At 38.9% G+C, this 23223-nt stretch overlaps 2 protein-coding genes across 4 annotated transcripts; both read left to right on the top strand.

The window, feature by feature from the left end:
- Window positions 1-4133: 4133 nt before the first annotated feature.
- Window positions 4134-4574, top strand: EDDM3B (epididymal protein 3B). The gene has a single exon (XM_011382718.1). The coding sequence runs from the start codon at window positions 4134-4136 to the stop codon at window positions 4572-4574; it is 441 nt and encodes a 146-aa protein (XP_011381020.1).
- Window positions 4575-8275: 3701 nt separating this feature from the next.
- On the top strand, window positions 8276-13044 carry RNASE6 (ribonuclease A family member k6). 3 transcript variants are annotated; one of them, XM_011382719.2, is made up of 3 exons: window positions 8997-9956; window positions 11208-11336; window positions 12276-13044. In XM_011382719.2, exon 3 carries the CDS (start codon window positions 12281-12283, stop codon window positions 12743-12745), a length of 465 nt encoding a protein of 154 aa, XP_011381021.1. In that variant the 5' UTR covers window positions 8997-9956; window positions 11208-11336; window positions 12276-12280; the 3' UTR covers window positions 12746-13044. The 3 variants fall into 3 exon arrangements, with proteins under 3 accessions (XP_023380476.1, XP_011381021.1, XP_011381022.1); XM_023524708.1 differs by lacking the exons at window positions 8997-9956; window positions 11208-11336 and adding an exon at window positions 8276-8764; XM_011382720.2 differs by lacking the exon at window positions 8997-9956 and having other exon boundaries at window positions 11121-11336; window positions 12281-13044.
- The last annotated feature ends 10179 nt before the right edge of the window (window positions 13045-23223 follow it).

Consider the following 23223-nt stretch of genomic DNA (forward strand, 5'->3'; position numbering starts at 1 on the left):
GCAATGAAAGCTACTGCAACTTGTTGATGCAAAGACGGAAGATGACTTCGCGTTATTGCAAGTACTTCAACACCTTCATCCATGAGGACATCTGGAAAATTATTAATATCTGCAGCACCACCAATATCCAGTGCAGGACTGGTGAGATGAACTGCCATGAGAGTGGAGTGTAGTGAATGCCACAGACTGCAGGCTGATAGCAGGTTCCAAGGCCCCCAAGTGCAGATATCGGGCCATGACTGGTACTAGACAGGTTGTCATTGCCCGTGACGGTAATCCGGCGCTGCCTATGCACTTTGCCAGATAGATGCCACCCTGCAAGGGTTATGGCCCCATGGTCGGCCTTTAACTTACTGCTTGAATAACAATGAGTAATGAATGCATTTGAGCAGTACCAGGTTGTCTCCTCTGCTTATTTTTTTTCTCCTCTATATAACCCATTTCATTTTCTGTAATAAACTTTTCTGTAAATTCTTCTGCTTCCTTTTATATTACTGGTCAGCTTACTTCCCTCAGATTCTCACCTCTGCAATTTAGTCATTTTACATATATATAGCATTATATATATATATGTGTGTGTGCGTATATATATGCATATATATATATATAGCATTTCAAGCATTTCAAAATTCTTTCATCTCAGTTATTTCATTTTACTACTACAGCACCCTTGTGATACTGATGTTGTTATACATAGGAGCCCAAAGTTAAGGGATTTGCTGAAGACCATGAAGTTAGTGGAGAAGCTGAGACAAAAATCCACTTTAACTGGCTATTAATTCAAGGCTTTTTCTATTTCATCACAAGGAGTGTTTTAAAAGGATCTGCTTTTTGTTATTCCCAAAGGTCAGCTGTTGGGGGAAGCATTAAAAACTTGGAAATATATACTGGCAAAATGGGAGCTCTATCTGTATAATTTGGCAAGTGTGTTATGTTTGGATCTTCTAAGATCAAGAAATGATACAAAGAATTCTCTTTTACTCTTCCCAAACTTTCGAATCACCATAGGAAGCCAGAGTATTAACAATGTACTGGATCATTAAGACTCACTCACTCTTCCTGACTGAAAGATTGTTCATGTTTTCCTTATAATAAAGAACTCAAACTGCAGGTATCTGTGAAGACTGTGCTATGGTTCTTGCATGGGGGATTATTTATTTTCTTCTGTCCTCTTTTCATTCTTCTCTAGTTTATAACATGCATATACCTTAACATCCTCATAAACTGGGCCAAGACTAAAGCCTATTAGATGGATGACCACATCACAGAAACTGTCTCTAAATTTACTCTAAAGGGAATGATTTCTCTCAAAGGCAGTACTCACACCCCTCCCTTCTCCCTTTGAATGTTTAGAAACAAATTGGGAACAGAGATGTATGAAGACACTAGCAGCTAAAGAAGGAAGGTATGTTTGTGAATGTGTGTGTGCACATGTGCATGAAAGGATTAAATTGAAAATACTTGAATTACAGCAGATATATATTGTTTGTATTTAAGATGTACAACATTATTTAATATATATATATATATGCATTATGAAATAATTACGACAATCAAGCTAATATAGTCACCAAAAGTGACTCCATTTTGTACTGTTGTTTCTTTTTTTAACACTACTGAACACCATAGCTTAGCCCAGCCAGTTTCTACTGATTGCACATGGCTTTCACACCACCTGAAAGTCAAAAAAATCGCAAGTATGAGAAATCATAAATAAAATTTTTAGCTTCTCCCACAAGTGGAATTTTAAACCAATCAGTCTGGAATTTCCTGATCTGAGGTAATCTGCCTAGTAAGATCCCCTGCCTTTCCCTAAGAGAAGTTGTTTTTGCTTGAAATAATCCACTCTTTTAACTTCTTAGTCCCACCCTATTTCTGCCTATAAAAATCTTCCATTTTGTTCAGCTCTTCTGAGCACCCTTCTAGTGGCTAGATGGGATGCTACCATATTCATGAATTACTTAATAAAGCCACTTAGATCTTCAAACTTACTTGTTTGAATTTTGTTCTCTAACATCTGTCCCCAGGGCCTTATGATTTCTTTGTTCCCAGAAGTCAGTCTTTGATGTCTGACACCTTGGCTTCAGGCTATTCTCAGAGTGAACCCAACTGTTCTAGATGAGAAGATAAAGAAACAGGTTCACATACTAAGGCTGTCCCCTCTCCCTCACCACCATGTGTACCTCCCCTCACCACCATCTGTACCTCCCACACCTATTCCTTTATTCACTGCTGCAAGACTTCTTGGTGCTGCAAACAGAGGAAGGACACAGAACCTCTACTCTTTAGATCAAGGTACTGATCCCTACTATTACAAGTGACGTGAGTATTGGATCTGAATAAGGTGAGTTAGAGTTAGAAGGGTTGGTGCTAAGGATGCTTGCGAGAAAAGGCCCAGAAACACTAGAAGAGGCATGATTGCATTTCTAGAAGGTAGACTTAAGAATGGAAAGTAATCCAACTTATAAGAAGCAAAGACCTGAATTCAACTCAGCATTAATCTCACTGATACATCCCCCCTTCTTCCCCCAACCTTTCTAAGCATAATACACTGAAGCAGCTTGAATCCTAGTCTTTTAATCCTAATTAGGCCAATTTGAGCCAGGGATAGGGGGCCACCAAAGAGAAAGTGCCTGTTCCTTGTTCTGTGCCCGACATTCTCAGAAGTGCTCTCACACAAATCTCATTAAACTTTCACAGGTCTGCGAAGGAGCTATTATTATAATAGGCCTATTTGAGGACATCAGTGCTGAGAGACCTAAGAATCAAGTTGCTACTGATTCAAGGTCTGTGTGCCCTATGCTTCAAAATGCTATTCAGTAGATCAGAGTTTGAAGTAAGGAAAGGTTTATTGATTGAGAAGGCGCCAATTGAGAAGATGGGAGCTCTCAATAGTTCCTCAAATCCATCTTAAGAGCGCCCCAAAGTCCGGCGTCCTTTATGTCCAGGGAAGGGAGGAGAAGTGGGGCAAGAGGTAGATGAAAGCTTTAGATAGCTAGGTACCTAGGAAGACTGCGAAATCTCGGAATCTTTTTGTTGACCTCTGCTAATCTGAGTCAGCCCTGATGCTCCTGTAAATCTTTTATAAAGTCACTATTCTGTACACACTTCCAACCTCCTCAGGGAAGGGCCCTTCTGACAAAAGGCTGATGTTCACGCAAAATAACTCAAGCCTCAAGCAGAGTTCCTCTAGTTAAATAGCAAATCTATAGATTTGCTATAGGAGCTATTAGCCTGTGTCAAGTAGGGAGAGAGAGCATTTCACTCTGTTACAAGGTTAGAGGTTCTATAGGGACCTCCTCGTGGTAACTGAGGACAGAGAGCTGGTTTAAAGACGAAACCTTTTCAAACATCTCTAGGCCCTGATTTTGACCAGCGTAGTTCCTGTGAGGGTAGTTTCAGTCTTGATACTTAATTGATTAGAATAATATTTCAAAACTGGAGTTCCTTTTATGATAACATTCTTAAGGACAAAAGAAGATTATTTATCATGATGATAATTAGGGAAATGACCTCTGAAAAGGGAAGTGGGTAGTCAGAAGTAATAACATGTTTCACACAGGCTTTGGGGAAGTGTTATAAGGAAGTCAAGATTAAATAAGCACCATCTGCAGAGTCAGTTGTTTAATTGCAGCCTGGAATTTCAGGGAACCAAAGCCTTTCTACTTGGAAAATATCTCTCAAGTCTTTACTTACCTTCTACATTCCCTTAAAGGGTGACAACCCTTTCTACTTCATAGACATAAAGCTTAAAATACTATTCTCTTTTGAACACATGCTCTTCTGAGAACCAATCTGGACTGTAAAACAGAGCTAGCTAGAGGGTGATTGGTGCCTCAGTTTGGGTGGAAGAGAGGTTAGACAGGAGATGTTTGGAATTCTCAAAATAAACTTCACCTATTTCTTTCAATTTTGTGCTTGTCTCACGCAGGCTTTAGCACATTTTCAGTACTTATAAGTTTTATTGTCCAATGAGACTAATCTAGTCTGGGAACCAAGCAGTAATATTGGGCCTACATGTCTGTATTAGCAGGCAAAGGAGTTTTAAGGTGGAGCTAAGCTCTTAGGGCAGTGTTGCAATAATGCTTTCCTCTCTCCTCCCAGTAGACCCACAGGTGGCTCTGGTGACTGAGATGTCATCTTCGCTAAAAACCTTAGGCCCTCTCTTGGTCCTGCTGTTTCCCCTATGCGGGCTCCTTGCAGACAGCCAGAACCTTTCCTGGAGGGAATTCATGAAACAGCACCACCTGAGTACAAGCTGGGAATTCGGTGACTATAGATGCAATAATCTCATGAGGGAAAGAGAAGCTCCAAAAGACAAGAACTATCACATCTTCATCTATACCTTATGGCACCAAATTGAGCATATATGCATCAGGAACTGGAGAGATCGCTACAGAAATGTATATATATGGGCCCCATATCCCTTCAAAATACTCAAGTGTGACCTGGCAAATAACAAAAAGAGCTATAAAGAGCAGAGGAGCTACAGCTACATTGAATTCCATTGCGGCATGAGTGGGTTTGTTGATAGCATAGAGGACATCCGATTGTTAGAAGGTATCAGCAGCTAGAAAGTCTACCCCTACCCCCACGTTTTAGTAGAGTGTTTGATGCTTCCCAAATGGTGGCTCCTGCCTACATCAATAGCCCTTGCTGCTCCCAACTTTGCATTTATGTGCCAATATTTTCCAGCTGCTTAGAGTTATGTATCACATGGATTCTTGATATCATAAATTTGCCTGTGTTTGTTCTCTGCCTGGAATACCCTTATGTCTTTGTTTACCTGATTTACATCTATTTTTTTTTTTCTAAGATTCAGCTCATATGGCATCTCTTTTTAACTATCCCGAGGACTTTCCTGATATTGACTCCTTATACCTACCCAAGCTAAATGATCTTCAGTTTCCTGAATAAATTACATCATTCCACTGTGTGTGATATTTATAATGTTATATGTGCAGATTATGTGTTGTGTGATTAGTATAATTGTTAGAGGTGTGTGTGATACAGATTATGCTTGGATGTGATTTGTGCTGTGTGTAGGTTTAAGGTGTGTGTTATATGTGTGTAATATGTTTATATGTAATATGAGAGTGTAAATGTTTATGTGCTAAGCTGGGGAATAGTTGTGACCTAGGCATTGATGGTGTTGACATGCTGAGTTCTACCTAGATTGGGTGATGCAGCCAGAGGCGATTGGATATAAAACTTGTAGCATGGTTCTGGCTCAAAGCAGGTACTCATTCAACATTGCTTTTCTTCCTTTCCTATCCTTTGGCTTTGTACTTTAATTTTGACATTGATAAAACCAACGTTACAAGTGCCCGTCAATCATCTCCTCTCCCTGGCTCCAGAAGATAGAGATTTCTAATATAAAAATACTGTAGGCTGTCATCTGTATGAAAGCTATTCCCAGAATTATAAAGGACCTTCTTCATTAGCCATAGAATAATAGAGGTCTTTACTGGACTCATTTGTTAAGAATGTCTCTGAGGAGGCTAATGCATTTTAGATGGGTTAGGGCATTATGTTTCCTGAAAAATAATATGCTACGTAGAAGATATTAGCACAATTGAGTTTATCTGATAATAATCATTTTTACTTAACAGAGAAATAGGGTGGGGTTAGAGGACTTTAAAATGCAATGCTTCTTAAGAATGGGGCTTAAGATTTAAATTTTTGTGTGTGTGTGAAACAGAGGAAGGAAATGTTGAAGACACAAGTAAGTAGAGTCCACTAGAATTCTGTTTGCTAAGTGTGGGAGAGAGATCCACAGTAAGAGGAATGTTCGCTTCATATAATTTTGCCTAGGGCAGGTATGGAGAGGAAAAATACCAAACATTAAAGTGCAGTACCTTGTGTTCTTCAGAACCCTGCATTGTTGAATGACTCCAGCCTTGAAATGATTAGTGAAAAGGCCACAGTGTCAACATGTTGAATTAGGTGACTGCTCACCTTCCTAGAATCCAGGCCTCAATGAGTAGCCAATGAGCCTCGCTTGTTCATCATGTTCCAAGGGCAGCTCCTCAACTTTGCAATTTTTCAGTGTACCTGGGAGATGATGACCTATACCCATCAAACTCATAAGAGGTTAGTGTTAAACCAGTTGTTCTTCATCAGTAATCAATTTATATATGAATAATGCCAATTGTTTTTCTCACTTGATAAATGCTGCTTCGAAATGTAGTAACATATTTTGGGATCAAATATTCATATTTTAGGGTGGTCTATTCTGGTCTCCTATATAAGTTTTCCAGGCCCGACTGGCCCAAGGTCTGGCTGTGATCCAGGCCCGCGGCTAGGGATAGGGCCCCTGATTTAGCATAAGTGTAGTCGAGCACCTGAACCTAAAATACGTAAACATAATTCAGCTTATTGTATCATGCATGTGTGGCTGAAGGTCGTTATTGTACTCTGCTATGTGTGGAGGCATGCGGTCCCCTGAAGAGCAGAAGGGAAACACAAGAAAGGGGAGCGGAAGAATACTGTGCTCCCTCCAATAGAGCTGCACTTCCCAACAGAAGTGTGCTCTGCACAATAAAGTTGTTGCCTGCCGTTTCATTCTCATGTCGGCCTCTTGTGCATTCTTCCAGCTGGGCCTCTCACCATTGAACTTTCCCTTCTCGATCAGCAATACCGCTGATACTTGGCATAGTCGACACAATGAGCTTGGCTCTGACACACGTAACTCATTTAAAAAACTCTTTAAAAGTTGCTTTTATTAAAGGATTAAAATATGGTGATTCAAAACAGTACAAGAATGGGGGTGGCTGCATAGTGTAGTGGTTAGCATGTCTGCTGTACACGCAGAAGATCCTGGGTTCGCGCCCCATTTGGAGCCACGGACCATACCCCGGGTGCCCCAGGCCTCAGGTGCATGCCGCCACTGTGTAGGAGGAGATGCCCCGCCTTCAGATGTTGTAGCCATCAGCCCCTGATAGACACACGGACCACCAGAAATCAGTGAGTTATAGGAAACACACTCTTTATTCAGCCAGCTGGGTCTGCCAGGGGTACGTAGACCTCAAATTAAGCAGCCCTGAAATGTAGAGGTACAGGGTTTTTAAGCCCTAAACCCCTATTCTTCATCCTGTTTGAACACACAAGCCTATTTTTCTTCTTCTTACTAACTGTCAACCCACAGGTCGGTTGTGCAAGCGGGGAGTACAGAAGCGGAAAGCTTATTGTTAGAGCATATGTTCCCATGGGCGATAGCCAAACAGTAATTTTCCAGCCAGCACAAGGGATCCAGTTCTTAAGGAGAAACGGCAACATCCTTAGGTCACGGGTGGAAGTAGGGGGTGGGGGGTGTGTGTGTGCAGCAGGGATCAAAGAGGGGGAAAAATTGTAAAAAAACAAAACAAAACAAAAAACAGTATAGGAAGAAAATATATTTAAATGCATTTAGTATAAATAACTTTCTGTCGTTGCTTGGGCTTTCTCATATCCACTTCCCCCATGCAGATGGCTGTATATTCACTTCCCTTAGGGAACCATTTTTTCTCTTTCTGTGCGAAGCATTGGTGAGGCTGTCCATCAAGGTACCCAAGCTCCTCTGCTGAGCCACGTGATGGTCATGAGAGCCAAGCTAAGCTAACTGGACTCTCTTGTAGGAGACCAGAATATATCACTCTAAAGTACGCCTCTTTGGCATAAGGATGACAGACAAAAGAGAAGCTCTGAAAGCAGAATAGATATTATCCTTTCGTGGATGAAAAAAAGAGGTTCCATGGAAAGTAACTTCACAGGATGATCTGATCATAAATTCCTAACTGGGTAGGTCAGGGTGAGTGATAAAAGGTTTATCTTTCCCTTAAGCAAGCCCTTTACATTGTTTCATATATCTTGGTTAACACACCTTTGAAAAAAGCCTTAACCACCCTCAAGAGAGCACATAATCTTGTTAACAACTATGTAATCCATTCCTCACCTTGTTTTCTCCCATATCTGTATAAGCTTCCTTACTTTCCCTTCTTAATTTCAAATGCATAAAAGCTGCAAAACCGTTATTCTCCAGAGCATCTGAGATCTTGCTCCCTAGCATATGTCATCAGTTTGGCTCAAATAAACTCAAAAACTTCCTACAGTTTGGGATGTTTCTTATGTCGACACTTTTGTAGGGCAAATTTACAGTTACAAAGGAAATGTCAATTTGTAAGGTTGTATCCCTCTTTGTACTAGAAAGGCTCTAAGTCACAAGAAGCTCTTATTAATGGAGAAGGCAAAGTATTACATCTGCATAACAAAACTTACACTAATATACTATGCTTTTTCTAGTCATTTTTCTATAACTTGCCTCCCCTATCTGCTTCTTCTTTTGTTTCAGCTATAAATGGTGTGTAAGTCCAAGTTCTAGCCACCTCTTTGAGTTACTCATCCCTGAGTTTCTCCCATATTAATATGATATTCATACTAACAACTTCGGTTTGTTTTTCCCTTGTTAATCTGCCTTTTGTTACAGAGGCCCTTGTTAAGCACCTAGAAGGATAAAAGGAAAAGATTTTTTCCCCTCCCCTACACTGTCCTCGGGGTCTGAATCTCAAGTAGTAGTGTAAGGATTAAATTTTTAAAATTTTAAATTTTAAATTTATGCTCCAGCACAAGGGAGGGAACACAAAGGAGAATCTTCCTCTCCTTTGTGACTGACCTGGGGGCTGTCTCTGCTTGGCTGCTTTTATAACCCGGGGACAAAGCATGCTCCTAGTAATGGTGGATTTTCTTTACCGGAATGAGAAACAGTGGTTTCCACATCTGTAATGGAGTAAGTGCTTAGAAGGGAGGCAATAATCAACTACTTCTGCATTTTTGCATAGGGGGTGATGGGGTGATGGCATTCTTGTGGTCAGCTTATTTGGCATTCCTTCTACCCTGGGGCCAAGTCACTATGCAGTCTCACCGGAATATACCATACACATTCCAGCCACCTGTTGCTACTTTGTGACTGTCTTTCCTATATTTATATTCCAGTTTAGTCCGCAGCCATTGAGAAGCCTATAGGCTCTAGTCCATGGTGATCTCTCCTATCAGTTAGAAAACAAAATTCAACCAAGTAAATTTGAACATCTAATTGGCTTTATTAAGCAATTCATCAATCAGGCAGCATCCCATATAGCAACTAGAATGGCTCTCTGAGGTGTTATATAAAATTAAAGGTTTTATAGAAAGCAGGGTGGGCAAGGAAGCTATTAATGAAAGAAAAGAAAGAATTACTTTGGGGCCAGAACAGCTTTTCTTTGGAGAATCAGAAAGGGAAGTTTTTTTTATTATGTAGTTTGCCTCATTTTTCTAGGAGAGGGCCTACTCAAAAGATTACCTACCTTACTGGTGCTTGACCAGAAAATTTCATAATGGTTGATTAAGATTATGTTTCTGGGAGAGGTTGACACTGCGTTTAGATCAGGTATTAAATCTAGGTTTGATATTGTTAAAGAAAAAAAAATTAGGCCCCAAATGGCATCATTTGTGCTAAAAGATTATGGTACTGAACCTAGATTTTTCCTATGCATTGTAGAGGAGGAAAAAGTTTTCTTTGACCCTCTTTGGGTCCCTAGCTGGTTCTAAAAATTAAACTGACAAGATCAATAGAGAAAAAACATACAAATTCTATTAAATTTTTACATGTACATGAGAGTCTTCAGGAGAGAATTCAGACGCAAAGAACTGAGCAGGAAGCTTTTATACTGTAACCAGATGCAGTGTTTCTGCTTCTCTTCCATCTGATGCTTACTGTAAATTCAAGCCTGCATATCTCCCCGGGCCTTCAGGCAAACAGTTTCTATTGTAGACATGCTAATTGGCTAGAGGTAAAAAAAGTCTCTTGAATAGGTGGGAAAAGATATACAAAGCTGTAACTGTTCATCAAAGATTTACAGAAATCTCAGGACCAGCTTAGATCAGCAGGAGTTAAAAACTTACTAAGAACAGAAGATTTTGCTGCTCCTCCTTGGAACCCTGTGGGTACCTGATTGTCTAGATATCTCATCTACCTCTTCCCCTACACCTACTCCTTTTTCTTGGGATAGATGGTTGAACTCTGTACTTTCTTAAGATGGATTTGAAAAAACTAGAAGTCTCCAATCTTCTAATATGGTGCCATTTTGATAAATAAAACCTTTCCCTGTTCCAAACTCTGATCTATTCAATATTAAATATTTTATGTGCTGAGCACATTGGCTTTGGGATCGCAACAATATCTTTTAGACAAAGAAACAAATTTGTGAAGAACTGACAAGACAGGAATTTGGTCTACTGGTAGTAAATGGTTTTTTAAAAAAGTAACTAGGAAGATAAGTGTTAGTTTAACAAGGTTTGTTTGCAGACTACTCTGGAGCCCTCTCTGGGCTGTTAAGAGTCTGTCTTTGGTAAAAGGAGAATTTATTTCCTGCTTAGAGGCTAAAAAGGAGGAGCTTTTTCTGCATTTACTGATTCTTAATTGCCTTCGGTGCAAAATAATTTTTATGTCAAAGACCCATATTTTGGAGTGACACATTCTGGTTTCTTTCAGCATGAACATAGAATATCTCTCTATTTATTTAGATCCTCTGGTTTATTTCATCAGAGTTTGATAGCTTTCCTCATATGGATTTTGTATATATTTTGGTGCTAACCTAAATGTTTGTGTATGTGTGTTTTAAATTTCAAATTCCAATTGTTCATTGCTGGTATATAAGAAAGCAGTTGATTTGGGTATATTAACCTTGTATCCTGCAACTTGGCTATAAACAGACATCATTTTTGTACTATAGATAATTGGAGCCTCTCATTGTCCCTCTCAGTCCCGTTCCATCTCCCTCATTCTGTCTTTGAGAGGAGACCACGTCTCTGTCTGTTCCTTCTCTAATAAACTTTCATTTTGACTCTAACTCTGGCGGGCGCTTGAATTCTTTCCTTTGCGCAGTCAAGAACTCTCCTTCTCTTGGTGCAGAACTTAAGTCCCCACTCCAGGGCATTCTCCCTGTCTTGCATCAATAGAGCTTCAGAAAACTGATGCTTCAGCTCAGGAAGGAAGTGTCCAACCCATATCAGGAAGTGATCAGTTCCTCAAAACTGTGAGTTTTGAGTCACACTCTTTATGTAAGCTTACTCTTCCTGTTTCTACAGTGATATCGATACTATTTTAAACTGCAAGTTTGAAGGTCTAAGCATCTCATTCACACTGTGCACAAGAGGATCATCTTGCAAGCCCTACATTTTTCTTTCTTCAGGTCTCAGAATTCTTCCTTTGCAGCAAGCAGACAGCTCTGGCTTGCCTAGAAGAGTAACAGCCCACAAAAGTCTCAGCCTATAACTAACTACTGCCTCTGTTCTCAGCGGAGCACCAGTGTGGAGACCTGGTAAGAGACGAATCAGGGCTGGGGAGACTAGAACAGTGAAGATGGCTGGGAAGTCCAGGTCAAATCAATGGAGAATAGATATTTCAGAAGGTAAGAGGGAAGAAACAAAGATTTCTGACATGGGAGCCATCAAACACACAAGTACAGAATAAAGAGAAGGTTGGAATCTGCCAATCACAGGAAAAGTCTTCTTGATGCAGGACAGGGCAAATTTCCCCGAGTAGTGGGGAAACCAAGCCCTGAACCAAGAGAAGAGAGTCCTTTGGCAGAGAGTGTGGAAAGAATTCAACACACAAACACACCAAAGTTAGAGTCAAAAGGAAAGTTTGTTAGAAAAGGGGTAATCCTCCACAGACAGAGTAAAGGCACTGAGAGGGACCCTGAGTGTTCAGAGAATTCAATTCATATGTCATTCTTTAGTTCCCATTTCCTTTGATATGGACCTACAGTGAGGAAGAGAAGAATATGTAGCCAGAAAAGGTAAGAATATGTAAAGTGAAAGTACTGCTGGCAGCTCCCAGCCTTTAATCCATAGGTTCCCCATGGTTTTAGCCATAGGGAATGACTCTTGGTTCCTGTTTTCCCTTCACTGGTGTGGGGAATAGATTGTTAGCAATCCCAGTAGAAATATTCCTTCTTTCTGAAGGTGTCCTCCTGGCCTGGCTGAAGGGCTGACCAGCATATTGCAGTCTCTGATTGTGGCTCGATTAACATTTTTAATTCTCTTATCTCCTCTCTACATTAATTATTCTTACTTCATATTTGTCCTCACTGGGCTTCAGGTTCATCACAGAATTGTGAGACTTGAGTGAGAAAGAAGATAGAAAAAAAGAGCCATGAAATTTTAAAAGGCACAATAAAAAAAACTAAACAGTTATAGATAATAATTTTTCTCTTATTGCTTCTATTACTACCATTATCTTCCCTCTTCCTACACAGAAAAGATGATGCTTGATCTCCTGGAACGTTTATTTCTTCTCCTATTGCTGCTGGGACTATGGGGACCAATGTGTCCACTTTATGCTTTGCCTAGGAATCTCACCAAGGCTCGCTGGTTTAAAATTCAGCATATACAGCCACTCTATCTTCAATGCGACACGGCAATGAGTGGTGTCAATACTTATACTCAGGTCTGTAAGCCTCAAAACACCTTTCTGCACGACTCCTTCCAGAACGTGGCTATTGCCTGTATGTCACCTAACATCTTCTGCAAGAATCGTCGGAAGAATTGCCACCAGAGTACAAAGCGTGTGTATATGACCAACTGCAATCTCACTGGAGGGACGTATCCTGCCTGCCGCTACAAAGAGGCTAACCAGACCAAGTTCTTCATTATTGCCTGTGACCCCCCTCAAAAGGGTGACCCTCCCTATCAGTTGGTTCCTGTACACTTAGATAAGGTTATTTAAAGTTTCCATCACTTTTCCTCTCACTTGGTACAGGTTCTCTTATGAGCTCTTCTGCCTGTACTTTTCTTTCGTTGATTTCCCTGGTTCCCATAGAAGAAAGGATGGTATTTGGAGAATTAGAGTGCCAAGGATACCCCAGACCAGAGTTGGAACAAAAAGATTCTTTTCTGCTTTGGAGCTCTATGTGTTTCAAAGAAAGACAATAGGGAAGAGGACAAAGAAGGGTTCAGACCTCCATATTTTTAATCTCGGAACTTCTGCCAAGCTTTGTTGCACTGTGTTCACAGCAATAAAACCATTTTCTGCTGCATTCTAATGAGTATATGAGTGTTTGAGATCCCTTTCACACCATTGCTAGGCTAGAGAGATCTAGCTGCTTTTGCCAGTATTCCAAGGAGAACTATCTTGGCCTTAGGTGCAGGGTAAGAAAAATATTTTTTCCTTTATCCTTCTAAGTTTTTGGCTGAGAATCCCTCTGTAATAAAAAGACAAATTAATAGGAGAAAAATATTTTAATTCTATATGGAAACCCCAGAAAGATATGAGACTCAAAAAGTGGCCAGAGGATTGAGCCTTATATACTATCCTGAGCTAAGGAATAGGGTAAGAGTCTGGGGCTTCAAAGAGCAGGAAGACAATTCATAGGTAGGTGAGAAGAGTAAATGTATGGTAAACAAAAGTTGCCTTGCCATATAGATAAGTCTCTCAGATGAAAAAAAGTGATCTCTGGTAATAGCCTTCTTCCTGGTACAGGCCCCTTTTATAATATAAATTTCCCTTATAAAAGGATAAAGTCCACTCTGTTTTTAGAACTTACCCTATTCCGCAGTTCCTGAAAATGATCAACTCAAAATAATCTTTATGGCAAAGAGGCATATTTTGGGGTGGCATATTCTGTTCCCCTTCATAGGTTGCTTTCACAGAGAGCGTTTCAGTTTCTTTGTCAACTCCTAGAATTATTGGCCACTAACCTCTAGAGTTAGAAGGCCAACGTAAGTCAAAAGCCTTTGTAGAGTGATTAGTTTTTGAGTAGCAGCCAAAGACAATGCACATTGGAAAGGCCACATATTGAAGAAGTTATAAGAGTGTCAATTACCCATGCTACAAAATGGTTCTTTCCAAAGCAGACTATTCCTTTAATAGATGTGCCAATTGGGCTTACCTTCCTTTATGCCACACATTTATGTCATGTCTTAGGAACAAAGAATGGAATACTAAATTTCAGGTTTCAAGAGCCTGGATTCCAAGGGTGATGAATATTCAAGGAAGAGATAAGCAGACCAGGGCAATCTGGCACCTGAGAAGGTGGGTACCTAGTAAGTGGAACGCTGTGGTGGGAATTGAGTTCTCCAATTTAAAGCAGCTCTCAACGGTAATCACCTTTAAGCTGCGCTGCATTTACATTTCACAGTTTCAGTCTTCAAGTAAATTCTGTGGAGAGTAGTGGAAAGGATCTATGCTAGTGTTTGGTGTGAACCCGTGTAGGAAAGTAGCAGCATCCTCAGGGAAAGGGGTCTTCAGATGGCATGTGGTGACCTGAGTGGTAATCAAAATGGATTTATGTACCATATAAACATTACCTGGACATTTCCAGAGATTCTTTGGAAGTAGGCTAGTAAAAATAACCTAGTAAAAGACTGAACTTCCTTTCATTGAACAATTCACTTACATTCTTATTTTTTATATATTAAAAGGAACTCATGGGTTGAAGAAATATGTGCTACAGAAATTTTAAACTGTTAGAAACATTAGAGAGCATGAAATACTACTTAAAAAAATAGCAAAATTATGTGTGGGGTGTACATTCTATTTCATTTTATTTTCTGTCACCTTAAAAGTACTGAAAATATCTTGCAACAAAAATTAAAAAAAAAATACAAATGCCATCTTTTAGAAACTTGCAGCAATATCTAACCCTCCTCTCCCCTCCCCAAGTCCTCCCTTCCCACCCCGTAACAGCTGTAGGAAGTAAGAATGAGGGTAACTCTGAAACAATCTTTTAAGCTCAAACTCTTAGAAGGTATTAGTTTGAAATAAATGGACTAGACTGAGATGGAAACTATCCCAGATTTGTTTGTTTTCTACACGCAGTTATGTACTGTGGAAGAGTCAAGATAATTGACTAAATCGGAAGTTCATTTAGCTGTATCCCTAAATCAACTTAAATAACCTGGCAGACATAGAATGATCTAAATATAGGCAAAGCTTAGAAACAAATTCAGCAAATGTTCCGGCAACTCTCAACTCTGGCTTCATATTAAATTCAACCTAGGAGCTTTTAGAAAAATAATAATGACTAGATCCCTGTGAGAAAAAATAAAATATGTATTGGTTTCTGCCCCCAACCTGGTTCCTGGCACAAAGCTCCTGGAAGCCTTGCAAATTCCTAAGTGGTAAGAGCACTAGGAGCATCTTTTGTTCTAGTGAGGTGACTCTGGGTAGACACCTGAATGGATCCTGGATGGCGCTAGTCACCAGAAAGACCAAGCCATGATTAGAAGATTAAAATTTCAGCCACAACTCCTCATCCCTCATTTTCCAAAGAGGGGAGAGGGGCTGAAATGGAATTAATAATTGATCACGCCTACATGAGGAAGCCGCCATAAAATCCCAAAAGTTGGGATTCAGAGAGCTTCCAGGTGATGAACACATCCAGATATTGGGAAAGTGATGGGCCCCAACTCCAGAGAAACAGAAGTTCCTACGCTCCGGACTCTCCCAGACCTTGCTCTATGTATATTTTCATGTGGCTGTACATGTGTCTCCTTTGTCATATCCTTTATGGATATATAAACTGGTAAATGTAAGTAAATGTTTCCCTGAGTTCTGTGAGCTGCTCTAGCAAAGTAACCAAACCCAAGAAGGGGTCACGGGAAATTTAGGTTTGTAGCCAATTGGTCAGTCATAAATTTGGAGTGTATCCAGTCCTATTTTTACACTTGTACATCATATATAATATATTCATAAAGAATGTTTCTATGTGCAATTTTAGAATAAATTTATATAAATACTATCATATAGTATAAATCATTCAGCAACTTGTTTTCTTTTTTGTTCACTCAACAGTGTTTTTAAGACTCATCAATATTAAAATGTGTATTTCATGTTCCTTTATTTTTACTGACATATTATTTTTTTCCTTTGTATTGATAAACCACCACTCATTTATCAATCTTCTATTAATGGATATTTGGGACGTTTCCAAATTTTCACTCTTATAAGCAGTGTTACAATAAACATTTTTGTACATTTCTCTGTGCGCACATGTAGAAAAATTTTACCAAAGTATATGTAGATTTGGAATTGCCATGTCATGTATAGTCTGTAATAAGACTTTGTTAACAAGGAATTTGAGTAAATGTAAGGAGTCAGGGATGACTTCCCTGAAAAACTGATGCTGCTTAATTTGAGACATGATTAATCACAAGGCAGTTTATACATGAAGAAACAGGTTCAGAAAGAAACTTGCCCAAATTACAAAACTAGTAAAGGGCAGACCTATGATTTGAAACCAGATATGGTTGAATTAAAACTAAAACTTTTACCTCATTTATCACAAACACACACACACACACACACACACACACACACAAACCCAAGGGAGGAAAATTTTTCACATAAATCTTTGAAGGAAAATATTGAGCAATATAACAGCCTATGGCCCTTTTTTTCCCCCACAAATGCAAAAATGTTCTCTTCTTTTCTCTCCCATAGTTATGCTTTATGCAGGGGTCCCCAACCCTTGAGTTGCAGACTGGTACCATGGCCTGTTATGAACTGGGCCACACAGCAGGAGGTAAGTGGAGGGCAAGCAAGCAAAACCTCATCTGTATTTGCAGCCACTCCCCAGAGCTAGTAGCATCACCGCCTCAGCTCTACCTCAGACCATCAAGCAGTAGATCCTTATAGGAGCACCGGTCCCTGGTGCCAAAAAGCTTGGGGACTGCTGCTTATAGCACTCTCCTAAAGACAGTTAACTAACAACAGTTTTATAAATTCACATTAGCTGAGATCTCAGTGCAGGCTGCTGCTCACTGTCTGGAATTTCACTAATCTGTGTTTCAGCTTCTGTTTTAACCAAAGGGGGGCTCACTGCACGGGAGTCCCAGAGTGTTCTTCACTATCAAGAACAGAGTAAGACAGGGGAGTATTCTGGTTGTTTTATATATTTATTTTATCATTATTATCAACTACAATCTATACTTTATTCAGATTTCCTTAGTTTTTGCTAATGTCTTTTTCCTGTTCCAGAGTTCCATCCAGGATACCACACATTACATTTAGTTGTCATGTGTCCTTGGGCTCCTCTTGACTATGACAGTTTCTCAAATTATCCTTGTTTTTGATAGCCATGACAGTTTTGTTGAGAACTGGTCAGGTATTTTGTAAAATATAATTGTTATACTTTTAAACTAAATTCTTTCAAATTGTCACTAATTGTTAGGCCTAGGCATGCAAAGTTTCTTCTGTAGGCAAGGGGAAATGGTTGACCATTGCGCTAAAAAGATATATAGTAGGAATAAACAAGAAAATCTTGGAAGCGGAGTTTGAGGTGCATACTTTCCCAAGGGGAACAAAAATTAGCTCTTGAGGGACAAAAAAATCTTAAATATTACTGTGGTTTCTGGCCCTTCAAACTCAACCCAACTTGACAAAATCTTATACCTTAATTTTTGTTTCCTGGGGAAGGGGATTTGATTAGTAAAAAAATATCTAAAGAGGATCCTTAAGGGAATGATAAGAAAAAAAGATGGAGATATACTCATTTGGTAGAAACAAAAAGGTATGACTGAACTAGGTCTTGTCTTCACCTATCTTTAGAAACTTTTCAGAGCATTTGTACTAAAGGTGCTTTCATATACATCTTTCCAATTAGACCAAGTATTTGGGAGACTAGATTGTGTTTAATTTATTTTTGTATTGGCAGCACATAAATAAATGTATTTCTTATAATGATCATACAATAAAAGCTTGTTCAGCGTATGAAGAAACTAATGAATTCCAGGCAGGAGGCATGGAGACATCTCTGTTATAGGCTCTACTATTGGGCTTGCCCAAGTCAATATTTTTATTTTTTACTTAGAGGAGGACATCAGTGGCATACTGGTCACATTATCGCATAACAAGAGTCTATAAGGATAGAGAAAATTCGAGTATGGAAATAAATTTTTAAGACAATGTAGTATTATAATGGTAAAAATTTCAACACATCTGAAATGAGAAGCCTCACACATTGTTGGTAGAATTGCAAATTGGTACAGCCATTATGGAAAACAGTCTGGACATTCCTCAAAAGATTAAAAATGGATCTACCTTTTGACCCAACAATTGCACTTCTAGGTATTTATCCAAAGAAAACCAAAACACTAACTCGTAAAGGTCCATGCACCCCTATGTTCACAGCAGCACTATTCATAATAGCCAAGATATGGAATCAACCTAAGGGCCCATCAACAGATGATTGGATAAAGAAATTATGGTTCATATACACAATGGAATATTACTCAGCCATAAAAAAATGAAATCCTACCATTTGCAACCACATGGATGGACCTAGAAGTGATTATGCTGAGCAAAATAAGTCAGAGAAAGATAAATACCATATGATTTCACTTACATGTAGAATCTACAAAACAAAAAGAACAAATGAATCGAAACAGACCCACAAACATAGAGGACAATCCAATGACAGCCAGAGGGGAAGGGGATGTTGGGCTGGGAGAAAGCGATGAAGGTTTAAAGAAGTACAAATTAGGAGTTGATAGAAGGTCACAGAGATGAGGAGCGAGGCATAAGGAAGGCAGACAGCAGTAAGATAATGGCTATATGTAGAGCCAGAGTGAAGATAGAGTAATCAGGGAGATCGTTTCATAAACTATATAAATGTCCAACCAATGCACTATATACTTGAAACTAATAAAAAAAATTAGAGTTTATTTTTGGAGCCTTTTTAAGTTAATAGAAAATTGAGCAAAAAATCAATCTTCACATATACTTTCTCTTCCCCTTCACAGTTTCTCCTACTATTAACAAACAGAAAGAATTCAGCACATTCATAAGAAAATTAATTACAAATGGAAAAATTAAAAATTATAGTGGAGAAACCTAATAAACACCATCTTAACCAAATGATCAAGTTTTGACATCATCAGTAATGAGACAGTTATCATGTTCTTCCTGATAGAATACACTGAGAAGTATAAACATCATTTTTGTACGTAAATGATGCTAAAATACATAACCAAAATCTAATCATGAGGGGAAAAAAATCAGACAAGTCCAAATTTAGGAACATTTTATAAAGTGACAGACCTATACTTGTTAATAATGTCACAATTATGAAAGACAAAGACTAAATTAAAGGGTACGCAGATTAAAAGAGATTAAGGAAATGTGACTAAATGCCTCGTACAATCCTGATTGGGATCCTGAGACAGACAAAAATTGTGTTCTGTTGTTATAAAGGATGTTAATGAGATAATTGATGAAAGTTGGATATAGTCTGTAGATTAGATATTAGTATAGTTTCAATACAAATTTCCTGATTTTAATAAGTATATTAAGTCCTTGTGAAAAGAATGTTCACGGTTTTATTTCACTTATTTATTTGTTTGTTTGTTTGTTTTTAGCAGAAAAGAAAAGCTTTATTAGAAGGGAAAGTACACTTGCAGATATGGAAGCGGGCCTGAGCAAGAGAAGCATGCTCAAAAGTCCTGTTCATGTTTTTAGGAAACACCTAGTGAAGTATTTAAGGGTAAAGGGGCAACATGTCCATAACTTGCTCTCACACATTCAGAAAAAATAATTACGTATCTCTATATAAATGTATGAATAATAAAGCAAATGGGGAAAATGTTAATGTTTAGAGATTCTAGTTGAAGGATATACAGAAAATCTTTGTATAATTTTTTCGACTGCTCAGTACATCTGAAATTATTTCAAAATAAAAAGTTAAAAAAATAATTTTGACACAGTCGTTTACGGTGTAGACGTAGATGTGAACAAAACCAACTCCATCTCTTCATCCTGGATTTCTTTAAGTTTTCATTCTGTGACTTTTGACCAATTTTACTGTCCTTAGTAAATCATACCAAAGCCTTCTAGTTGATGATTATCTGTGTCCCTTAAAATGTAGCCATAAATATTTTTTTTACTAATAGCTGGAATGACAACTGAGGTAAATATCAAACTGGCAATGGTATCGATAATAAACAATCATCTATCACAACACCACCAAGAGGTATGGCCCCTGACATGTACTGCATTCTTTGTCCCTTTGTCTTATCAATCACTAGTACTTGTGTTATATGATTTAAAAAGTACTGTAAAAAGAGTCTGTTAGCAGAGAATCATTTGTGTGGAACTGCTAGGTCATGTGTCCACTCCGATTCTACATCCCTGTAAGTAAATTATCCTATAATAAATTCTGTTATATTCTATGGAGTTGCCTGCATCATTCTTCAATCTGAAGATACCTTCTTGTTGTGGTGACCATTACGCCTTTTCCCCACCAGGAGACATTTACTATCTATGTGAGTTATTTAGCTTTGCCAATAATCAGTTGCCTCATTAAGTACAGGATATTATACCCATTCACTTTAATTTATAAAATTTACTAAACTCTACTTTGTCTAGCACCTTGCAAATCACCAGCCTTGCAAAGGTAAAAAGACCTGGTTTCCGCCTCTAATTTAGTGGCAGAGACAAACAACAAGACTGAAGTTTTTAATGAAGAGTGATTAGTGTTAATTCTCAGAGTGGTTTCAAGAATTAAATGAAATTAATAAAAATAGGCTTAATAAAATTCCTGGTATACCATAAAGTTAATTCCATTTCCCCTTTGAATGACCACAAACTTCAAGGAAAGTTGTTTCAGTCCTCTGAAACAAAACATTCTCAAATAGCCCGCTTGGTAGCCAGCTCCCAGATTTCTGTCTTTCATCCTGGAACAGTGACTTGCCACAGCAGTCCTTCAATAGATGTGCATTAAATATGGATGTTGCAATCATTGCTTGACACCCTTCTAAAGGAATCAGAAAACAGTCGGTGCCCTGAAGCTGGCTGCAAGCCAGTGTGCTTTGTGGCATGTAGGCGCAGTCATTTCTATACTATATTTCGAACTGAGAATTGAACAGCAACAACACTGGGTCCTGGTGTGGCAGGCAAGAAGTCAGAGTGAGGAGCCAGCCAGAATCATCAGGAAGTGATGCAGGATGGGGCAAATCCCTCTGAGTGGGGACTCAAGCCCTACAGCAAGAGTGGGAAGGTTCTTGGCTCCTAAAAGAATTCAAGAGCAAGCCAAAGTTGGAGGCAAAAGTTTATTAGAAAAGGAATAATGTTCTATAGACAGAGTGTGGTCTCTTCTCAGAATCAAAGAGACTCCTGAGTATTTGAGAAACTAAGTTTATATCTGTTTTTTGTTTTGTTTTGTTTTTGTTTTTGTTTTCATGGTATGGGTATGCAGCATTAAAAGTATGAGTAAATAGTTAGTAATCTCAGCAGGAATCTTCCTTTGTTCTGTAGGTTCCCCATGGTCTGGCCCTAGGGAATAAAGAATGGAATGAATGGTGGGTTTATTTTGTGTAGGGTACAGGTTAAAGACTTTGTTTTTCTGTTTTCCTTTCATAGTATGGATAACTGTTAATGGTATGGGTAAAGCGTTGCGAGCAATATCTGCAGAAATCTTTCTTTGTTCTGTAAGTTCTTCCTGGTCTGGCCATGAGGCTGGACAACCAAGTTCTGTGTCTAAGCTGCATGTTGCAGGCTCTGAATACAACCTGGTTTAATACTCTGTCAATTTGTATAGTTCTCATGCCTCTTTCCTGTATCAGAAGGAAGGAAGCAGAGAAGCGCAGGACTTTCCCTATTTAGCAGTCATGAATCCATCCCTCTTCAAAAGATTGAGCTACCTTGCTTTTACAAAAACTGCTGTGGTGACCAAGGAAGGATGTTTAATAAGTTCCTTCTAAATATTATTTTTTTTGCTCGATTTTCTCTTATTCATTATAAGTTCTGCTCTTGCACTGTGAGCAACTATGAAAGGTTTAGATTCACATAGAGGACACATTTTTTTGTTTCCTTTGTAGTGGTAGGGGTATGGGAAGCACATTTTAAAAATAGATTTATTGAGATATAATTAGCATATGGTAAAATATACATATTTAAAGTACAATCTGATAAGTTTGACATATCTATACACCCATAAAAAGAATCACCACAATAAAAATATTGAGCAATTATCTACCCAGCTGCATACTCAGGAAATGCAGAAAAGGAAGGAAACTGACCCAGCATGTAGGCCCTGCCCAGACATGTAGCAAGAAGAAACTAGAGAATGACATATAGCCATGATGAGCTTTAAAGTACACTCACAAATAAAACATGCCCAGTGAGACTGTCCATTCAGATGAATGATGCCTTCTTTATTGTAATTAAGAAGACCATAAGAGAATGGAAAAGGAGATAAGCGTGAAGGGAGGAAGACGAGAAAACATCTTCCCACCTACACTCACGACAAGTAGCAAAAAAACTCAAAATATATGTGAAGTTACTGAATCATTTGCAGAGGTACTATGCGATTTGCCCCCTAGAAAGTGGTTCCTGGGAAATAGTGTTGAGATGCTTCCAGGTGTGTCACTGTCTAGTTTTTGGGAAGTACACTTTCATTCTGTAACTAGTATGCAGGACCTCCATCATAAATCATGAAACACGCGTATGAAGGGCTGTCCCACATTCATGATCAATTCCCAAAAGCAATATTGAAGTGCTTTCTGTCACAGACGAACATATTCAGAGCCTCTAGTGTTCACACTTGCACTGTGAGGTCTGAATAGGCAAGAATAGGGATCGGAAGCAGGTTTTTGTTTCACAGTTAGAAAGCTCATGTCAACTTATGGTCATTGGTATCAATTCAACACCAACAGGAATCCCCAATTCACTGGATATGGTCATTTCTGCCTTCAAGCAGATAACCATCTTAACATGTTAGTACCTCCATTTAATAATTAATCTGCCCAGGTTAGTCTCCTGGGAGGGGTTAGTACTGCTTTATTTGTGGGGTAACAATAGTCTCCCTACAGAACAGAGACCTCTGATTTGTCTCCAGATTACTGTTCCTCTCCTTGATTATGCCTGACCTCCTCCAGAACAGAACTCCGTCTTTCCTTTCCCAGTATCCTCCTATACAGAGCACTTTCCCTCCCCACTGGTTCCCTAGCTGTGCAAGTCTGCACCAAGACCACTTGTTGTCACCTTTCACTTTATTCCCCAGATGGAGGCCCCCAGTTCTCCAATGGCCAGTATGAAAGATAACATGAATGGAGCCATATTAAAATAGAACTGGAGTAGCTATTTTAGAGAAACTGCCCAGCACATCTTATTTTACTTCATCTTCCAAACTGGACCAAACCACCATCATTCCAAGAAGTCAGTAAGAATGAGAATATCTTATTTGTAAAGACTGATGAAATTGAGCTTTG

This window comes from Pteropus vampyrus, unplaced genomic scaffold, assembly GCF_000151845.1.
Source record: "Pteropus vampyrus isolate Shadow unplaced genomic scaffold, Pvam_2.0 Scaffold488, whole genome shotgun sequence".
Taxonomy (NCBI): domain Eukaryota; kingdom Metazoa; phylum Chordata; class Mammalia; order Chiroptera; family Pteropodidae; genus Pteropus; species Pteropus vampyrus.

What these genes read in the sequence shown, in the direction of transcription:
- EDDM3B (XM_011382718.1), top strand. Translation starts at nt 4,134, where the DNA reads ATGTCATCTTCGCTAAAAACCTTAGGCCCTCTCTTGGTCCTGCTGTTT.
- RNASE6 (XM_023524708.1), top strand. Translation starts at nt 12,281, where the DNA reads ATGATGCTTGATCTCCTGGAACGTTTATTTCTTCTCCTATTGCTGCTG.